Source organism: Grammomys surdaster, unplaced genomic scaffold (genome assembly GCF_004785775.1).
Source record: "Grammomys surdaster isolate TR1022 unplaced genomic scaffold, NIH_TR_1.0 174, whole genome shotgun sequence".
In the NCBI taxonomy this organism is placed as follows: domain Eukaryota; kingdom Metazoa; phylum Chordata; class Mammalia; order Rodentia; family Muridae; genus Grammomys; species Grammomys surdaster.
This window is the reverse complement of record NW_021604622.1, coordinates 19,298,549-19,315,926: the sequence shown is the minus strand read 5'-3', so window position 1 is coordinate 19,315,926 and position 17,378 is coordinate 19,298,549. Positions and strand designations below refer to the sequence as shown.

At 48.1% G+C, this 17,378-nt stretch overlaps 1 protein-coding gene across 1 annotated transcript in view; it reads right to left on the bottom strand.

Annotated features, from left to right (window-relative positions):
* Positions 1 to 507: 507 nt before the first annotated feature.
* Positions 508 to 17,378, bottom strand: part of Myo10 (myosin X) — a 199,174-nt gene continuing 182,303 nt past the window's right edge. Inside the window, exons 30-41 of the mRNA XM_028767572.1 lie at positions 17,105 to 17,160; positions 14,903 to 15,045; positions 14,198 to 14,392; positions 13,280 to 13,437; positions 11,202 to 11,325; positions 10,019 to 10,316; positions 8,900 to 9,107; positions 7,922 to 8,058; positions 6,994 to 7,114; positions 5,968 to 6,420; positions 3,557 to 3,748; positions 508 to 2,034 (exon numbers count right to left, since the gene is read on the bottom strand). Coding sequence (XP_028623405.1) covers positions 1,933 to 2,034; positions 3,557 to 3,748; positions 5,968 to 6,420; positions 6,994 to 7,114; positions 7,922 to 8,058; positions 8,900 to 9,107; positions 10,019 to 10,316; positions 11,202 to 11,325; positions 13,280 to 13,437; positions 14,198 to 14,392; positions 14,903 to 15,045; positions 17,105 to 17,160 — 2,187 coding nt within the window. The 3' untranslated portion in view covers positions 508 to 1,932. The remainder of the gene's footprint in view (positions 2,035 to 3,556; positions 3,749 to 5,967; positions 6,421 to 6,993; positions 7,115 to 7,921; positions 8,059 to 8,899; positions 9,108 to 10,018; positions 10,317 to 11,201; positions 11,326 to 13,279; positions 13,438 to 14,197; positions 14,393 to 14,902; positions 15,046 to 17,104; positions 17,161 to 17,378) is intronic.

The following is a 17,378-nucleotide window of genomic DNA, read 5'->3' as shown; positions in this document are numbered from 1 at the left end:
TGCTGAGCTGGATATTCTGACAATGAAGATTAGACTTGCCCCTAGCAACCCAACGAGGTCTCTAATCAGCATGAAGTAGCCTAAATAGGTTATTCCCCTTTTCTCTCTTACCTTCTTTTCTACCTAGTATTGGGGGGTGGGAATGGAATAAGGGTTGGAAGGGAGGCAGAGGTGTAAGAAGTCAGCAACTGGAGATAATCTCAAACGAATTAAGTCAGTTGCAGAGAAACATTCCCTGCATAGACTCGTAAAATCTTACGTGTGCAGATGGTGTGCAGATGACATGAAAGGAAGGGAAAGGCCACCTAAAGGGAATGGGGACAGACACATGGACCAAGAAACGGTTGGTTGGTGGTCGAATGTGGAGGAGATGGGTTCAAAGCACATTTTATAAGAAGGGCCCTCTGTAACTCAACACAATAAAAATTTTAAAACCTAAAAATAAATATATAAAGTCAGAGCCCCCCCACCCCGTGGTTATTTAAAACTACTCGAGGAAAGCAAACACAGCATTTTAATGTCCTTTATTGTCAGACTTTGTGAGCCAAGAGACACTGCTTCCACGTAGCTGTCCGTAAGGGATAAGGCCAAGGTAACTTCTCTTTCTTTGTGAGTAGACTCGTTTGGCCCACCTTTATAATTTTTTTTCCATATAAAAATAAAAGTCCAAGTCCAGATTCCTTTTCTTCTGGTTACAACCGCTGTTATTTACAGCGCTGTGTTCAGGCCACCTTTAGGAACTAGGGATGAAACAATGTGTGAATTCCACTAAAGCCTCAGCATTTGTGTGTGTGTGTGTGGGGGGGGGGGGGGCTTAGAGGTTTGCTTGAGGGGTACGGAGTTTGGGAATGCAGCAGCTCCCCCCACATTTGACATGGTTATATCTGCAATCTAGCCAGAGTGAGGATACATGTTACCCTTCAAAAAAAAAAAATTAACTTAACTTTTAGAAATAAAAGACTCCAAAATGACTTCATATTGTTCTAAAAACAACACTGGAGCCAGCAGTTTACGAGTGGTTTATAAATACAGTTATCTCTCTGGGCTGCGGACCTGTTAGTAATACAGCAGTCGCAGGTCGCCGCAGCCCCTGCTACATGTAAAAAAAACGAAACTGAGTCAAAACGTCTCTTTTCAAAGTACAGCAAAGACAGGAACATCCAGGATCCGGGTCTGTTAATAAAGCCACCTGGAGACTAGAACTCTGAGCTAGGAAAATCTACAGACGGTTTACAACATTGCACATCCTCCTTCCCTTTGTGTTTAATGCTCACAGGACAATGATTGAAAGTGTTGAGTGTGTGAACACGGGCATGCGTGGGCAAGCACAGTTGAAACAAAGCAAAAATGTTAATACAAGTTGTCCATAAGGAAGGCTGCCAGCAGCGCTCCAACAACACACTATCCCCTTCCGCTCTGTCTCCCCTCCCCTTCCGCTCTGTCTCCCCTCCCCTTCCTGTTTCTCTCCTGTCCCTGCTCCCTAAGCTTCCCTCACACTTAGGAAATCAGGTTGGGGAGGTTAGTGCACAATCCATGGATTGATGCCCCGCCTCCAAGCTCTGCAGCAAACTCCACCGGGAGGCAGGCGAAAGCGCTTCCCCTCAGTAGCACAGTTAAGGTCGATCAGGGTCGCTTCTGCGAGTTAAGGCACTTCTGGCTGCTTTGGTGGCCGCGTGGTTTTCTCCCCTTTCCTTCTTTAAGGCAAGTATCATCTACGAGTACTAAAGCTTAAGAGATTGTGCAGACGGTTAAAGGTTGACAGCTTAATACATGATCACTGGGGCCGATAGATGAAGGGAGCCCCGAGGACTCCTCCCTCTGACGACTGAGAAGCCTGGACAGCTGTGTTTCCAAAGCTGGGTCAGGCCCTGGCGCTGGCCCAGACAAAGAGTGGCACGGTCAGATCGGAAAGACACGTGGGCTCGCCCGTCTTCACCTGGAGCTGCCCTGGCTGCTCACGGAGCGCGTGGTGCTGTAGCGCTTCTTCACAATCATGCTGATGTAGGCTTTCATGAGCTTGGCCACGTCCACCACCTGCCGGGGGAGCAGAACCCACGTGTGGTCACCAGTCTCTACCAGGTTGGAGAACCTAGCTAAGCAGACATCCTCTGACTGCCCTCCAAGCACAAACCACTAACTTCCTATGCTAAATCCAGGTCAAGACTCACAGGGAACCCCGAGTTGAGCAGAGCGGACCATTTCTAGCTAGGGAGAAAGTAAACTGGCGCCTTTCTAAATAAAGCACGCACCACCTGGTGGCTCTTGTATAGAAAGCAGTGATTTTTATCTGATGTGTGTTGTCTGACTTTTCGAACTAGTGCGACACTAGTACACCAGAGTTTGGTACCATTAGGGTTCCAACGGCTGTCCTCAGTTAAAATGGTGGGGAAGTCTGGAGACCACAGCAGCCTTTCCAGGTCACAGTAGCTAATTCCAGGACCATTTTTCTGGACACAGCTGAAGCAGAAGGGAGCCTAGTGGGTGGGGTCAGACCTATGGCAGGATCCCCAGACGCACTGCTCACTTCCACTGCAAACCAGCCATTCTCCTGAGCTAGGTGGGATCCTTCGCTAGCATCTTCCAAGGACGCTGCTACCACTGCTCTCAGCCTGGACTATACAAAGGCATCTTCTGGGCTTCTATTTCCTCTTCTGCCTTTCCAATCTCACCTGACCAAGACTGATGTTGGCAGAGCCACTAACTGTAATGTCTTATGCAATTCTAGATTTCATGGTAGGTTTCTTACCTTCCATGGGATTCAATTGAGTGTCACAGCCCAGCACTGGAACCCTGAGCCCTTTCTTCCCTCTGGATACTTTCTCCATCAATCCACTAAACTTCACCATTCACCTTCCTGGCTCCCTAGCAACCCAAATGCCTACCGCCCCACCCCCCTTTTCCTGGTAGCAGCTCCCTTGAAGAGTCCACAATTGGTGGCTTCTTATTACACTCGCTCAAGTTTGGAGTCCCTAGCGCAGATACTCGGTGACTTTTCTGAATGTGATTTTGTGATCCAGAATCAACTATGGCCCGATGGGGGAGGCCTCTCAGCTTCCTCCTGCTCTGTGGCTGCCTCTGGAGTATTACCACGTATGTAACTGGTGCCTTTAGAGGTCAGAAGATGGTTGGGAACCCACCATGTGGGTGCTGGGAATTACATGAGGGTCCTCTACAAAAGCAACAGGGCTCTTAACTGCTGAGCTATCTCTGCAGCCTCCAGAGCAGTGCCTGACTGGTGTGGTTCCTTACTACCGTCACCTCCTTTCTGCAGGGTGTCTCTGCCAATGTTCTTTCTCATTGTCTCCTTTCCTTCTCTTCCTTTCCTGACCCACTTGCAAAAGAAACGGATTTCTGTGCTCAACAGAAGGGACAGGGCAAATCTGGAGCCACCTGACTTAGGCTTTCGAAGAGAAAGGACCAACCATGAGGGAGGACCACCCATACTGTGCTCCATACCTGGAGACAGTCATGGTCAACGGCAGCCAGGAGATAGAGGCACCGTTCTCCTCTTCCCCTGAGACCAGGTGAGTCCTGTCTGCCCCGCTCTGCCTCTTACCTCACTCGTCTCAAAGAGCAGCTCTCGTTCGTCAACTACGATCTTGTATGTGTTGGCCAGCGGTGCCCCGAAAGACAGGATGTGTTCATACTGGAAGACTTCTAACGGTTTGCCCTCTCCACGCTTGTACACAGACACAGCGTCTGCGCTGACGCCCAGCCAGAGCTCCTGGGGGAAGCCGCCTTCTTTGCACTGCGAGGGCACAAGAGTCAGTGTAAGCAAACATTGGATGAGGACGGCCAGAAAACAGCCAAGAAGCCACAAAGCAGGCGCCAAGGCCAGTACTCGGCAGGTTATACTGACTGAAGTCACCGTGCCAGCATCTAAACAGGACTGGTACCTCAGTGCACATCCTGGTTGATCTCTGACTGGGTAGCCGATTTTAGGCTTCTTAGAAAACAAATGGGTAAAGGCTTATGCCTTGCTCTGGTGTTCGTCATAATACCTCATCTCCATCTTGAATTAGCTATTCAATTACAGCCACCTGCATCAGTTACACAGACCAAATAACACACAGGCCGGGCAAGCAATTTAACAACATGGCCAGCCACAGAGTAAGCCAGGTCTGCTCTTCTGTTTCTAGGTCTGTCCCCATTCCTGTCTGGGCTGGTTTATCTAGGATCACAGAGGGAAATTCTCTCAATTGCTGTGTGCTGGCTTCTCTCCACAAGATGTGGCAATGACCTGACATGTTCAGTGTAAACACACTTCTGGCCTGACTGCAGACTCGCTTGCACGGAACGATGGGAGGAAACCAAGAGCCTGTGGAGGAACAGCAACCCAGGAATGATCGGAACCTTATGCCACAGCATAAGCGGGTGGTGTAAATTAGGTGCACTGAACATCGCATGTATAGGGAAAAAGTGTCTCATATACTCCAGAGCTGTGCCTCTCAACCTTCCTCATGCTGCGACCTTTAATATACACTTAGTGTTGTGGTGACCTTCGACCATAAAATTATTTTTGTTGCTACTTTGTAACTGTAATAACAGTTATGAATTGTAATGTAAATATCTTGGGGGGGGTCTTGACCCACAGGCTGAGAACGGCTGGATCAGAACAAACATAACCATACCAACCAATCTACCACACCCGGGCCAGCATCCTCCCTCCCGGAAACAATTAAAGTGTCTCGGAATAAGATAATTTAGATTTTTAAAAAGTTTTGATTTAAAGTCATCAAAGATCATGCTAAATTGCCACAGCTGTGAGAAGTCCAGAAGCTCATCTGTAAAGGTGTTGGGAAACTTGTCTGTGCAGAGCAGGAAGGAATATGTCTGACTGGCTTACACAGTGTGGCTGGCGGAGGCTTTGTGGTCTCTGGCACTGACTAAACCCTCCACATTTGCAAAGAAAATACACAAGGGAGATGGCCGGATTTGACACGCAGGCCTGTTTGTCTAGTATCCCTCTGTTCAACACCACCCGGAAAACTTCCTTCCAGTCATCGGTCTTAAGTAAAGACCTAAGGACTTCCTGCCGGGATGGGGCAGTAGCTACCGCAGCAATGAAACCAGGACTCCATGCTACAAGATGCCGTTCCGTCAAGCAGAGCATCACGAGGAACAGAGAAGGGAAGGCGACCTCAGCATTTCTGCCCTGGTGTCTACAATCCAGAATGTTCTGAAGTCTGAACCATCCTAAGTGCTGACTGAGGCAGAAAACATTGAGATGGAGACGGGGACATAGCTCAGGGGTAAAGTGCTTGCCTCTGCACCAGAGCCTGGGTTTAGTACCAAGAATGCAAATAAGGAAAAGCTAATACATCTTTTAAAAAGTTGGACATGGCTGCCTGGCGGTTGGTGCACACCTTTAATCCCAGCAGACGCAGGTGACTCTCTGAGTTCCAGGACAGCACTTGGGAGGTGGACAAAAGGGGTTCAAGACCACCCTCAGCTACAGGGCAAGTTGGAAGCCAGCTGAGCCAGATGTTAATCTAGTTCAACAGCAACAGAAATCAAGCCAGACACACACACACACACACACACACACACACACACACACACACACACAGAGGTTATTCCACTGATGACTCTAATAGAAACATTTACTCCAAAGGAACAGAAAATAAACCTTTGAGGAGGGCCGACAATATGGTTCAGTGGGTAAGGTGCTTGCCTCCAAACCTGACCACTTGAGTTCACTGACCTTTGCCCTCTTCCAGATCACACACACACACACACACACACACACACACACACACAAAGGTAAAAACAGAATCTACTTAAGAAAACACAACAAAAAATAGATCCAAACAAAACCCCTCTAGGACACGAGGATGCTACTGGTGAGGCTCAGAGGGCGCAGAGCTAAGTGGTCCCAGACCCTAGGAAGGCTCAGGTTCTGACACAGCTTGGTCAGACACAGCACCCGTCCGCTCACAAAGCCACAGTGCTGCAGGCAGCTCTTACCTCCACATCAAAGAGCGTTGATCCGTAACCGGGCCACTCCTTGATCAAGGCCATATACCTGGCCATGGCCTGTTCCTGGCTCACTCCCTGCAGTTTCTTCCACTTGTCGATGATGCTGGCTCGAGCTGAGCAGATTTCCTCCTTAATCCACATGTCCAACATCTGCTCCTCCTCCACCTTCTGCCGAACCACCGACCCGGTACGGAAGCTCCGCCGCAGCGTCCCCTCCAGGAAGCTGGTCCGCCTCTTCTCCAGGCGTTCGTACGGGGTGAAGGTTTTGGTTGACTGGCTAATTCGAGCTTTGAGTCTCTGCAGAGAATAAACTTCCTCGAGGGGTGGGACCGAGGTGTGCAGGGTATAGTCGCCCTGCAGGTACTGGAGTCTCAAGGCAGCCAGCACTTGGAGGCTTTCCTCAGGGGCTGGGTGGTGGCCGTGGATGACAGCTTCGTGGGCCTGAAAGGTGGTGACAGACAGGGTCAGGAATCTGCTACATGCAGAAGGACATATGGCCAGTCACTCACGCCATGCAGACTGTACCCCAGCCTTCATTTAAACTTAAATTCCTCCCCTGCAAAGTACCCTCCTATCCCCATGCTTCAACTTGGATTTCTCCTAGCAAAGTACAGCCCGCTACTTCAAAGCCAAATTCTCCCCTTTGTGGGTGTCATCCAACCCTGGAGTATCTTTTACTCCCATGGTCTCTGGGCAGTTATTTTTTTTTTCTTTTTTTAAATTCAGTTTGCAACCCAATTGTTGTCCCCCCCGCCCCCATCCTCCTCTGAGAGAGTGGAGGCGCCCTGCCGGACTCTCCCCTGACTCTGACACATCAAGTCTCTTGGCAGCAGTGTTGAAACCGAGCGTGTAAGGTTTCATTCCACAGAGTGAGCGACCAGCTTTTCCTTGTTGGTAAATCTACTCCTGCGCCCGATCCTATGGACTTTAGCAGTTCATTTATATGTTGTAGTAATGGGCTTCTCTCTTGCCTCCGACAAAGGAAAAGAATCTGTTTCTCAAAGTTCCTTTTACCTGTTCAAACATAAACGAAAACTCCACGCTGTCTTTTGGCACGCTGTCGGTGTCCAGGAAGCAATAAAGTTTGAAGTAGAATTTCCATGGCGTGTCCCCGGCTTCTGATGTGGCAGCTAGCCTACAGGCAGAAGCCACAAAAAGCTCAGAGTAAAACTAAAAATGGGGCCCCGGTGACCCACAGAGGGTTGACTTCACACCCCTCACTCTGAGGATGAAGATGTCCTACCCATGGTATGATGGGGCAAAGACATGACACAAAGGGTTGTCACACAAACAAAATAGCAAGGCAGTGCTTGTCAGAGTTGCTCGGTAGTTTAGCCAGAGGGAAAGTGCGTGCTTCCAGCCAGGTTCCACTTTGGGACATCAAAGAGCAAAGCGGCCAAGCAGGGACTGTAAGGGCCCCAGATGAACTGGCACCATCTGATCTGTGCCTATTGCACAGAAAGGCTGTCTGTTCATGACCTTTAATAACTCTCAACTATGGTTTCTTAGTTGAAATTGAGGATTCAGGGGGCTGCACTCGTATGCCAAGCATACTCAGGGGTCAGAGATCAGACACTGGAGGCTGCCCTGCCCAAGGGACACTTCATACAGTAGACAGGAGAGGCAGTTTGAAGGGCCGGGCCGGGTGTTGGCTTAAGTCCTGCAGCCTCATTTCAAAGCTTATCAAGAATAAGTGAAAGCCTGTCAGTTCTAAGAGGTAGTGAATCCAGGGTGAGAGGGAGAAAATGGGGTGACATGCTAAGGATGAGACAGACAGATCAGCCTTGAGACCATGGCTCTGTCCGTGACTGAGGACATACAGGCGGCAGAGAGAGAAGGTAAACAGATTAACAAGGATAAAATAAAATCAACGCAAACATACACCGAGGCCAGGCAGGGAGCATCAAACGTTCTTCCGGCGTTTCGAAGAGGAAGGACTTACTTTTCAAACTTTGCCAGGACGTCAGCCACGATGGTCCGGCTTTCGATGGCCTTGTCCACCTGTCCATTGTACTCAAACAAGGCAAACATGTTCCTGCTGTCCTCCATGGCGAGGCCCCGGATTAGCTTCTCTACCACCTGGAAGACAGATTTGAGGTTCTCAGCTCAGATGCTGCTGTGCAGTTTACACACACGATGACTTCATCTGAACTCAGGGGGAGAGGTTGATGTGACAGTGTCCGCAAAGTCCCGAGACTGCTGCCTCCTCTTTGACCCCAGAGCCTAACTAAGCATGTCCTGTTTTCCTCTTATTGTCTTGGTAATCTCAGCTTTCACTTTCTTCCTGCTCCAACCTCCCCCGGGTAGGGGGGTTGAGGGGAGGTGGAGGGGAGGAAACACTAACCTACTTTTTTTTTTTTTGGCAAAGTCTCAGTAGTTGTAAAAAAAAAAAAAAAAAAAAAAAAAATCAACGAAATCCCTAAGTCCCATCTTTTATTTGACATATTGAGAAGCCAGGAGAAATGATGGCGATTTCTAATGATGATTCGTTTCAAAAAGACTCCCAAGGCTTTATTAGCAGTGCCGCTATCACCCCAAGCTTTTGTTGGGCGTGACTAAAAAGTACAAGGGAAAATGTGTTCTTTTGATGTGGTATTCTCCACACTCACGTGGCACAGAGACACCCGCTGGCCAAAGCGACTGACACACCCTCCTCACAGTGTTTCCCGTAGCAGATCTAGACATGTTCAAGATGGGGGGAGATCACGTCTGAGAGATGATGGCTTAAGTTGAGCTTTGCATTTACTGCACTTTTACCTCTGCCGTGTGCATGTGCTTGGCTGCTGTACTGACTTCCTTGTTTGTTGAGCGGATATGCTGAGCGTGCATAAACACCCATTCGGGGGTACGCTCAACCTCAGTGCCATAGGTGTATGGGCCGGTGTGCATCGAACACGAGGCGACTGTTGGGGTCCCTTACCTCCCCAGCTGTGGTGTGCGAGTTGATGGTGATCTTGCAGGAACCTCCTCCATGGCAATACACCGTGGACGTCATTTCCTGCCGGTGGATCAGAGCTTCAATCTCATCTCGGGAAGGCACAAACTCTCTGCATTTGGTTTTCTTAAGAGATTCGTAGATAAAGAGGGCATACTTCTCCATCTCCGTTCCTGGGAACTGTTCCCGTATCCTGGGAGACAAAGGTGACTGTGAACTGTAGATAGACACAGGCTGGCTAGGGGGAGCTAGGTTGTGGGGAGGGTTTGGCAGCAGAGTTTGGGAGGCTGCCCCCTGGTGGTGACAGGAGCAAATGGCAGTGTCTTTCTGGCTAGGTCCAGCTTTTTACTTCAGACATGGAAAAAGTAAAGACCCTACATTGGGGGGTACTCTGCTGCCAGGTTTTTTTTTTTTTTTTTTTAACACGGCACCACTAACATCCCAAATGATGAGGCCTTGGGCCATGGCTTGAATTTAAAAAGATCTGCCCGCCTCTGCCTACCAGAGTGCTGGGATTAAAAGTGTGCATACCATCCTTGGACCTGGTGTTTTTGCTGTTAATATAGCAAATTCACTCTGTACTCCAGGCTGGCCTTGAACTCTTTTTCCTTCTGCCTCAGTGCTGAGATTACCAGAATGAGACACCACATCTGGCTTTAAATACTGTTTGCCACAGTTAAGCAAAATGAGATTTTTAAGCTGCTTTTGCCACACACAAAAGAAAAGATGACAGAGAGCCTACTCAGATTCACCAAAGTAGTCATTTTATTACCTAAATGTATTTCATAACCTCATGCTGTCAACCTCAGAATAAAGTCTAGTAAGAACTAAGTCAGTGTACACACACACACACACAACCACACACACACACACACACACACACACACACACACTCCAAGCTGGAGTTTTCTAAAGAGAGAGTAATTAAATGTACCTAGCATGAATACATTAGGATGCTATATCCCTAGTGGCTTGGTTCTTTATACAGCTTAAAGGGCAAGAGACAGCTAAGCTATACGAGCCCGCTCAAGGGGACCTACGGGCTTGCCTGTCCGGAGCTCTGCCCAGCCTCTTTCCAAGGCGCCCCCTGGCCTCGTGCTTTACCTTTTCAGGTGGAACTTGAGGTACTTGAGGATCCCTCGGCTCGGCAGGAAGGTGCAGCTCAGGCACGTCAGGATCTGCCAGCTGTAAAGGTTGCCCACACTGCCAGGGTGGGGCACCTTATTGGTCTGCTTGATGAGCTGACAGTACAGCTCATCCCGCAGAGGCCGCAGGTCGTGCCCAGTCTGCAGGACGCCCTGGATGATAGGGATGGGGTCGGACATGGACTCCAGTTGCTGCAGTGAATTGAATATCTTGATGGCTTCATCCTGAAGGGTTGTGTAGCCTTTGTCTTTAAGCACTAGGAAAAGAAAGCCAGTCGAAGTCACTGGAGGGGCTGGAAGAAGTTACGATGAGAGGGAGGAATGAGGGCGGGGACAAGCAGCCACTTCTAATGGGATGTCCACCCAGAGGTGAGTGAGCCGCACTGCTCCATTAGACAGCTGAAACTTTAGTACGGAACCTGCTCCTTTAAAACCTGAACTCCGGCTGCAGAGCTCCCTCATTTGGAACGTGACACTGTCTGGGGCCTGTCTGCCTTGACTTCAATGGGGTTACATCCTGTGATCCATTATAACTTGAAAATACTGTCACTCAAGACTGCAACTGGTCCTCCATACACCATACACAGCCTTGCCTCACGAGTCTCGGGCTTGCTGCGTGCCTCACACAAGCTGCCGCTGATAGCACTGCGTTCGTGATGAAGGAATGAACACACAGACAATTCATTGGCTGTTGAATGGAGAATTAAAGACAGAAGGGCTGAACAGGCGTACCTCCCCACCACTGTCCAGCAGGCGCTGTATACTCTAAGGATTACTCTGAGTTCATGGAGAATGCTGGCATTCTCTGACGAACCTCTAAATCCGCGGTTCTCAGCCTTCCCATTCCTAATGCTTGATACAGTTCCTCCCACTGTGCTGACCCCAAAATTACTTGGTTGCTACTTCATGACTGTCCCTTTGCTTCCGTTATGAACTGTAATGTATCTGATATGCATGGTACCTGATACTCGGCCCCCCCAGAGGGGTCGGGACTCACAGGTCGAGAACCACTGCTTTTGACCTGAGCACATTTTCCTGTCTCTTTCCTGTCTGGAATGACTTAGACTCTGACTTAGCAACGCTTCCTTGTTAGAGAAGAGTTACCAGGATATCCGAGTATCCTGACGGCTTTCTGAACTTACAGTTGAGGTTTATGTCCCCGTAGGGGAGAGGCAGGAGCGGGGAGTGCAGCGGGTGATGCGTGTAGCGAAGGATCGGATTCCGCTTGTAAATCTGTTCCACCACGTCAGAGTTCAGGCAGTTCTCCTGCAGAGCGAGCAAGGCAGTCATTTAAAGAGAGCAAGGAGGCCGAGTGTGGGAGCACCCGCACTTAGACAGCGCATCCAACCATGCTTCCACACACGGGGACATCGTCCAGAAATTACGGGAAACCTACTGTTGACCATTTCCAGCCTGGATTTGAGCACAAACACCAGGAGCACGTGACACAGCTCAGCTTGTTTCAAGCGCACCTCTCCCCACGTTATTAAATTCCCTGCGGCAACTGGAGTCCATGTCCGACCCCATCCCTAACGACCCTGTCGTTACTCACACGTCTACCCAAAAAAATTAATCTTCTTCGTGATTTGCCACCAATCATGTGATCTCCAACTATAATTCATTTTGAAACACATTTTGGTTATTTTGAGTCTTGGGACAGGATCTGGGGTAGCCTTGGAACTCATGACAATCCTGCTTAGTCTGCCAAGTACTGGGATTATAAACATGCAGCACCACAGGCTGGCTTGTACTATTATTATTATTATTATTATTATTATTATTATTATTATTATTATTTTTTGGTACTTCTTGTAAAGATTTTCTTTTTAGTTATGTGTATATATATGTCAGATATGTCTGGTGCCTGCAGAGGCCGGAAGAGAGGGTATCATCATATTCTTTGGAACCAGAGCTAGAGGTGGCCGTGAACTCTCCAACTTGGGTCTAGGAACTGAACACTGGGACTCTATAACAGCGGCGAGCCCTGCTCTCAACTACTCTGCCTTGCTGGCTCTTCTGTGCTTCTATACTTGAAAATGACATGTGACGCCCACAGAGGGACGTCCCCCTTAGGCCGCTCTGCCTCGACAGAATCCCATCCTGGGTTGATGCGGTCACAAGCTACTGGGACGCAGAGGCAGCCACGTCGCTAAATAAACAGCAGGGCTGGGGACAGGCACTGAATCATCCTTCCACGGGAATTTCATTTCCAGTAGGAAATTTTTCCAACAACACTCACTGGAGGCTGGAAGAAAAGCAATGACATAAATCTTCTAGCTAACTGGGGTGACCTGTCTCATTTCTGAAGACATGTTCTTTCATATTTGGAAAATGCTATTTATCCTCTGAATGTCTGAATTTGCAATTCGAGAATAAAAATAGATGACACGGCTTTGATTAAAAAAAAAAGTGTGGCTTGACATGTTAAAAAAAAAAAAAAAAACCAACAACAACCTGCCTCCTCTCTAAAAAGGAAGCTTCGAAACATAGTTTTATTGCTAAAATTGAGATCTTTGCTGTAGCTGGGTCCACATCGGGATCAGGAAGCCACTAGGGATGGGTAGGAAATTCTAACCTTGGCTGTATCGGCCCCTCTCCAGCTCTACCCGGGCCGAGGTCCGAGAGTGAGGTTTGTGGCAGCTGCCGGGTAACCATCATCGCCAGTTCAACCAACACACAGTCACTGAACATACATACAAGCAGGGAACGGCACTCAAGTGAAATCAATGAGATTTGTTGTTTCCGGCTATTTGGAGGTAGCTGACAGGGATTCCAGGTGTTCTAGAACAATCTGGCCTCTTTGTTTTCTTTCAGGTGGTGGAAACTGAACCCAGGGCCTTGAACACACCAGTAAGCACTCTACCACTGAGCCCCAGTGCTCCAATCTGGGCTTTCTGTAAATCTACTTCTATGACCTTAGAACTGAATACTGAGAAGTCAATCACTGTGATTTCTGAGATGTCTCCAACTGGGGCAGAGGAGACCCTGGGATGGTTTGAGTGGTCCCTGCCCAGTTCATACACAAACTTCTATTTATGCATAGTGTGCCAAATCCTAACACCTCTATGGAGATGGAACATCTGTAATGCAAAATTTCACTTAAAACCTCACTTAGACTTTGAACTGAAAAATAATCAAGCGGAAGCTGGGCTGGAAAAACACTGGGGTCTTTTCTGGCAAGGGAAAAGTCCGTGAGGGGTTCCTGGGCTTCTCTTCCCACCTTAATATCTTGGATCAGCTGCTGGGTGGGCGTGTCGATTGGGGCCTTGGTGTCAGTCACGTTTTGAATGGCGCTGGACCACCTAGTCGCCTCATTCAGTAGTTTCGTGTAGAGTCGGTAACAGTGTTTGCGCCCGTACACGGTGACATTCCAGTAGCCTGCAAGGCAGTGCAGCACACTTCTGTCAACCACACCCTCTGGGACCAAGGCTTAAGTCACACGGCTTGCGATTTAAGTCAGTAAACACTAGAATTTTACTCATGCTTGGGTGGGCACTAGCAGAAAACACCGTGGAGTTTGTGGTCAAGAGGAGAAGGCCCATCTCTCTCAAAGGAACCCCGGGAGCTGGCTAACGCCCTGTTCTAGGGACAGGCACAAGAAGGCAAATGTGCAGCTCATTGTAGAATTCCTCCCACCTCTCCTCTTCCCTTCCTCGGCCCCACCCCTCAGCAAAGACCGCTGCTGAAGAATCTGCATGCTCAGACATAATGCACGCCACCACCCACATCTGACACAAACGGAGCGATTGCATTTTAAAAAGTCCCATATCGCAACTAGAGACAGAAATCAAAAGAAGCGATCTTTTAGAAACTCATATACTGCCACAATTGGGGGGAGGGGACCCCAAACCAAACCAGCCTACCTACACAGCAGTTTTTAAGCACTAGGCTAAAATCTAATGACTCTAAAGGTCTATTTTGTTGTTGTTGTTCTTATTAGGCTCTTTCTGCATCTCTGAAATCAAATCTTTACTATAGCATTGCCAGCCTCAGGAGGTAAATCAAAAACAGAATTTCTTTTGGGGCGGAGAAAGCCAAAATATAGCATCTTATTCCCTCACTGGAGCAAGCCCGGCCTCTGAGATTTGTCACCCTTCGTTTTGAGCCTCAAAATGCTTCAGCCCAGGGCCCTTGGTACCTGTCTCTTTGAATATCTTCTCATCTGGGGGCACAACAGAGCACAGGCTGTTGAGGACCAGAGTGCCCAGTTTCAGAGCATTTTTCTCTGAGCTCTTGTAGTAATCCAGGGAATTGTGCGTTAGCACGAACCACCGCTTCTTCAGCTTCAGCGACGACATCTTCGGACTGTTCTTCACTTCCTTATGCAACCACCCTGGAAAGGAAGGGTCAAGCGTCAGCTGGCAGACTGTGAAGATGAGCTGGAAGTACAGGTCAGTGGAAGAGTGCTTTCGGGGCAAACCTAAGACCACGGGACTCAAGCCTAGCACAGAAAAACAAACATAAGCCAAAACCCAAAGTGTCATGGCATCGTTTACATCTGTAGAACATTAAAAACAGACTGCACATGTGCCTGCGGGCTAGATAATGGGCGTGATCACTGCTTATTTATTTATTTTCAAACTCCTCTGCCGCCCACATAACTTGGAGAGCTTCTGTTTAAGTCTGAGGGTATGGCTCTCACATACTGCTTGCTGCCTAAGTGTGGGAGTCTGAGCTTTGAGTCCCAGCAACCCTGTAAGGAACCTGGCACAGTGGTCTGCACCTGCTGTCCTAAGCAGGAAAACTCCGTGGACCTCAGCGGCCATCTAGTCTAGATGCATGGATGAGCCCCAGGTTTAGAGCCCCTGACGTAAGAAGGCAATGACATGTGGCTGGCAGTCACCTCTGACGATGAACTCCTGGCCCTCCACCCTGGTGTCCCCCTTGGATCTCTGCAGCAGTGTTATCCAGTGGTGCATCTCCTCGGGCGTGTCCGCGTTACAGTGCAGCACCCGGTTGGCCGTGATGATCACAAATGAGTTGGGTCTGAGAAAGGAGGTGGGGTGAGAGAGGAACAGCTCTTAGACCCAGTGTGGGCATCTCCTGTCTGCAGCAAGGCTTCACGGCCCTGTCACTGGCAGCGTGGGGCGACCCGGGAGACACTGGAATGCTATTTATACTTCACGTTACGGCAAACCTTGCTCATATTTCCGTGGTAATAATTTTAAGCATCATTAACCTTTACACTTGGAGCAACACATTCATCCAGAAAACGCCTGAGAGGGAAACCATTCCTTCCACAAGACTTTCCAGAAGAAACTCGTCCCAGGAAGGCAAAATGAGGTAACCACGGGATTTTCTTTCTTTTTTTTTTTTTTTTAAATGCACCTCCAAACCTATCTCTTCCTGACTCTGGATATAGCTTTAGCTAATACTACTGTGAGTTGTGAATGAAATACCAGACAGTGGTAACAGAGGAGGTTTAGCAAGTAGCTGTCAGTGGGACATGCTATGACCTTGATTGTGCCTGGTACAAAAAGCTGGCTGTGCCCATGTTTTCAGAGCCACTCAGCAAGGGCTCATTTCCCAGATGGGGAGAAAGTGATAATGGAAACTTACTTTGTCCTGTATGTAGCTCCTGTCTGTCAACGTTCAGAACCCTTCACGGGACTGTGCCCACACTAGTTCCTTATCTACTTGCTTATACTGAGTCTGAGAACTCTCTCTTGTGAGCTTTCAAATGTTCCCTGTAGCAAACCATTACCAGAGTTCAAGAAAGGAAAGGTTAAGTGGGCTGCCCGTCTGGAGCCAGAGGTCCCTTAACAACTGTGGCTGAGCCAGGCGATGGTGGCCTATGCTTTTAATCCCAGCACTCAGGAGACAGAGAGAGTCATATTCCTGTGTATCTGAGGACAGGCTGGTCTACAAAACCAGTTCTAGGACAGGCAGGAGTACACAGAGAAACCTTGTCTTGAAAAAAACCTAACCAAACCAAATCACAAAAAAAAAAAAAAAAAAAGAAAACCAAACCAACAAACAAAAAATTGTAGCTGGGAAGGAAGAAAGGTGAGAAAAAACAAACAGTAGAATGCAAAATTTTTGGTATGGCCAGGCTTGCCAGGGTGGAGAGTGAAAAGCAGCAGGCGTAGTAAGGCAGAACTTAAGTAAACACACGGGGTCTGGACCTTGGTGATTGACAGCACAGGTGTTCAGTGGTGTTGGCTGACTGGCTGACTTCTGGAGACAACAGATTCTCGTCTCCCAGCAACCCCAGAGTACATAACGGGGACCCTGGAGTTCCTACTTTGCCTTAGCAGACTTTTAAAAAATATTACTATTATTTATATAAGGATAACCACACTCAGATTGCCTTCTGGCTGTCTTAACAATGGCAAAAGTCAGTTTTGATTCTGACTCTGTCCCTAGGACAACTAAGTCAGCCAAACAAAACAAACAAACAAACAAACAAAAAAAAAAAAAAAAAAACCCAAACCCAACAACAACCAAATAGAATTATAAGCAGCAAAAAACCAGTTAACATCTTCAGATTAAGGTTAAAGTAGAACTGTCAAGCCCAGGGCTCACGGTTGTAATTATTATATCTATTTCCCATGCATTTTATCATCACGTCATTATTAATTTTTAGGGAAAGGAATGCTATAGGCTCCCTATGCAGGAATACCATTTTCTAAAACAGCATTTTCTTGCTAAAAGAATTCCAAGACAGTCAGATGTGGTAGTTCACACACTGGGCCCTAGAACTTGAGAGGCTGAGACAGGAGGACTGCCCTAACTTTGACCACCAGTCTGGGCTAACATAGTCAGCCCTTGTCTCAGAAAATAAATACATGAGAAGAAAAGCTATCCCAAGCAGATTCTGCACACAAACACAATCCCCTTCTTGCTTTTCAGTATTTGAACATGGACTGTTAAGGTCTGGCTTCTCAGTTACCTTAGCAACCCAAAGGAAGCCTTCTACAAGACACGAGATGAGGTGGCTGCCAAGGTTTCATACACAGCCTGGAAAGGGGGCAGTGGCAAGGCCAGAGGCCACCCGTGGGGACTTGAGGATGGTCTCTCTTTGAAGAGCCATATTGGAACTTACCTATCAGGGCTGTCAGAGGCACATACAGAATCAATCAGCCCTACATCCAGTGTGCCCTGCAAAGGGACAGAAAGGAGATGGTGACGAAGGAACCAGAACAGCATGACCTTACATGGATGACCTCACATGGCGTCTCTAGACTATAACTGAGTCAACAAACCAAGGAAATGCCTTCTTTTCTTTCTTTTTCTTTTTCTTTCTTTTTTTTTGGTGAGCTTCAAAATAACAGTTGTTTAAGAGAACTTCCCTCCCTTTAATAGAGTTCTGATAGTCT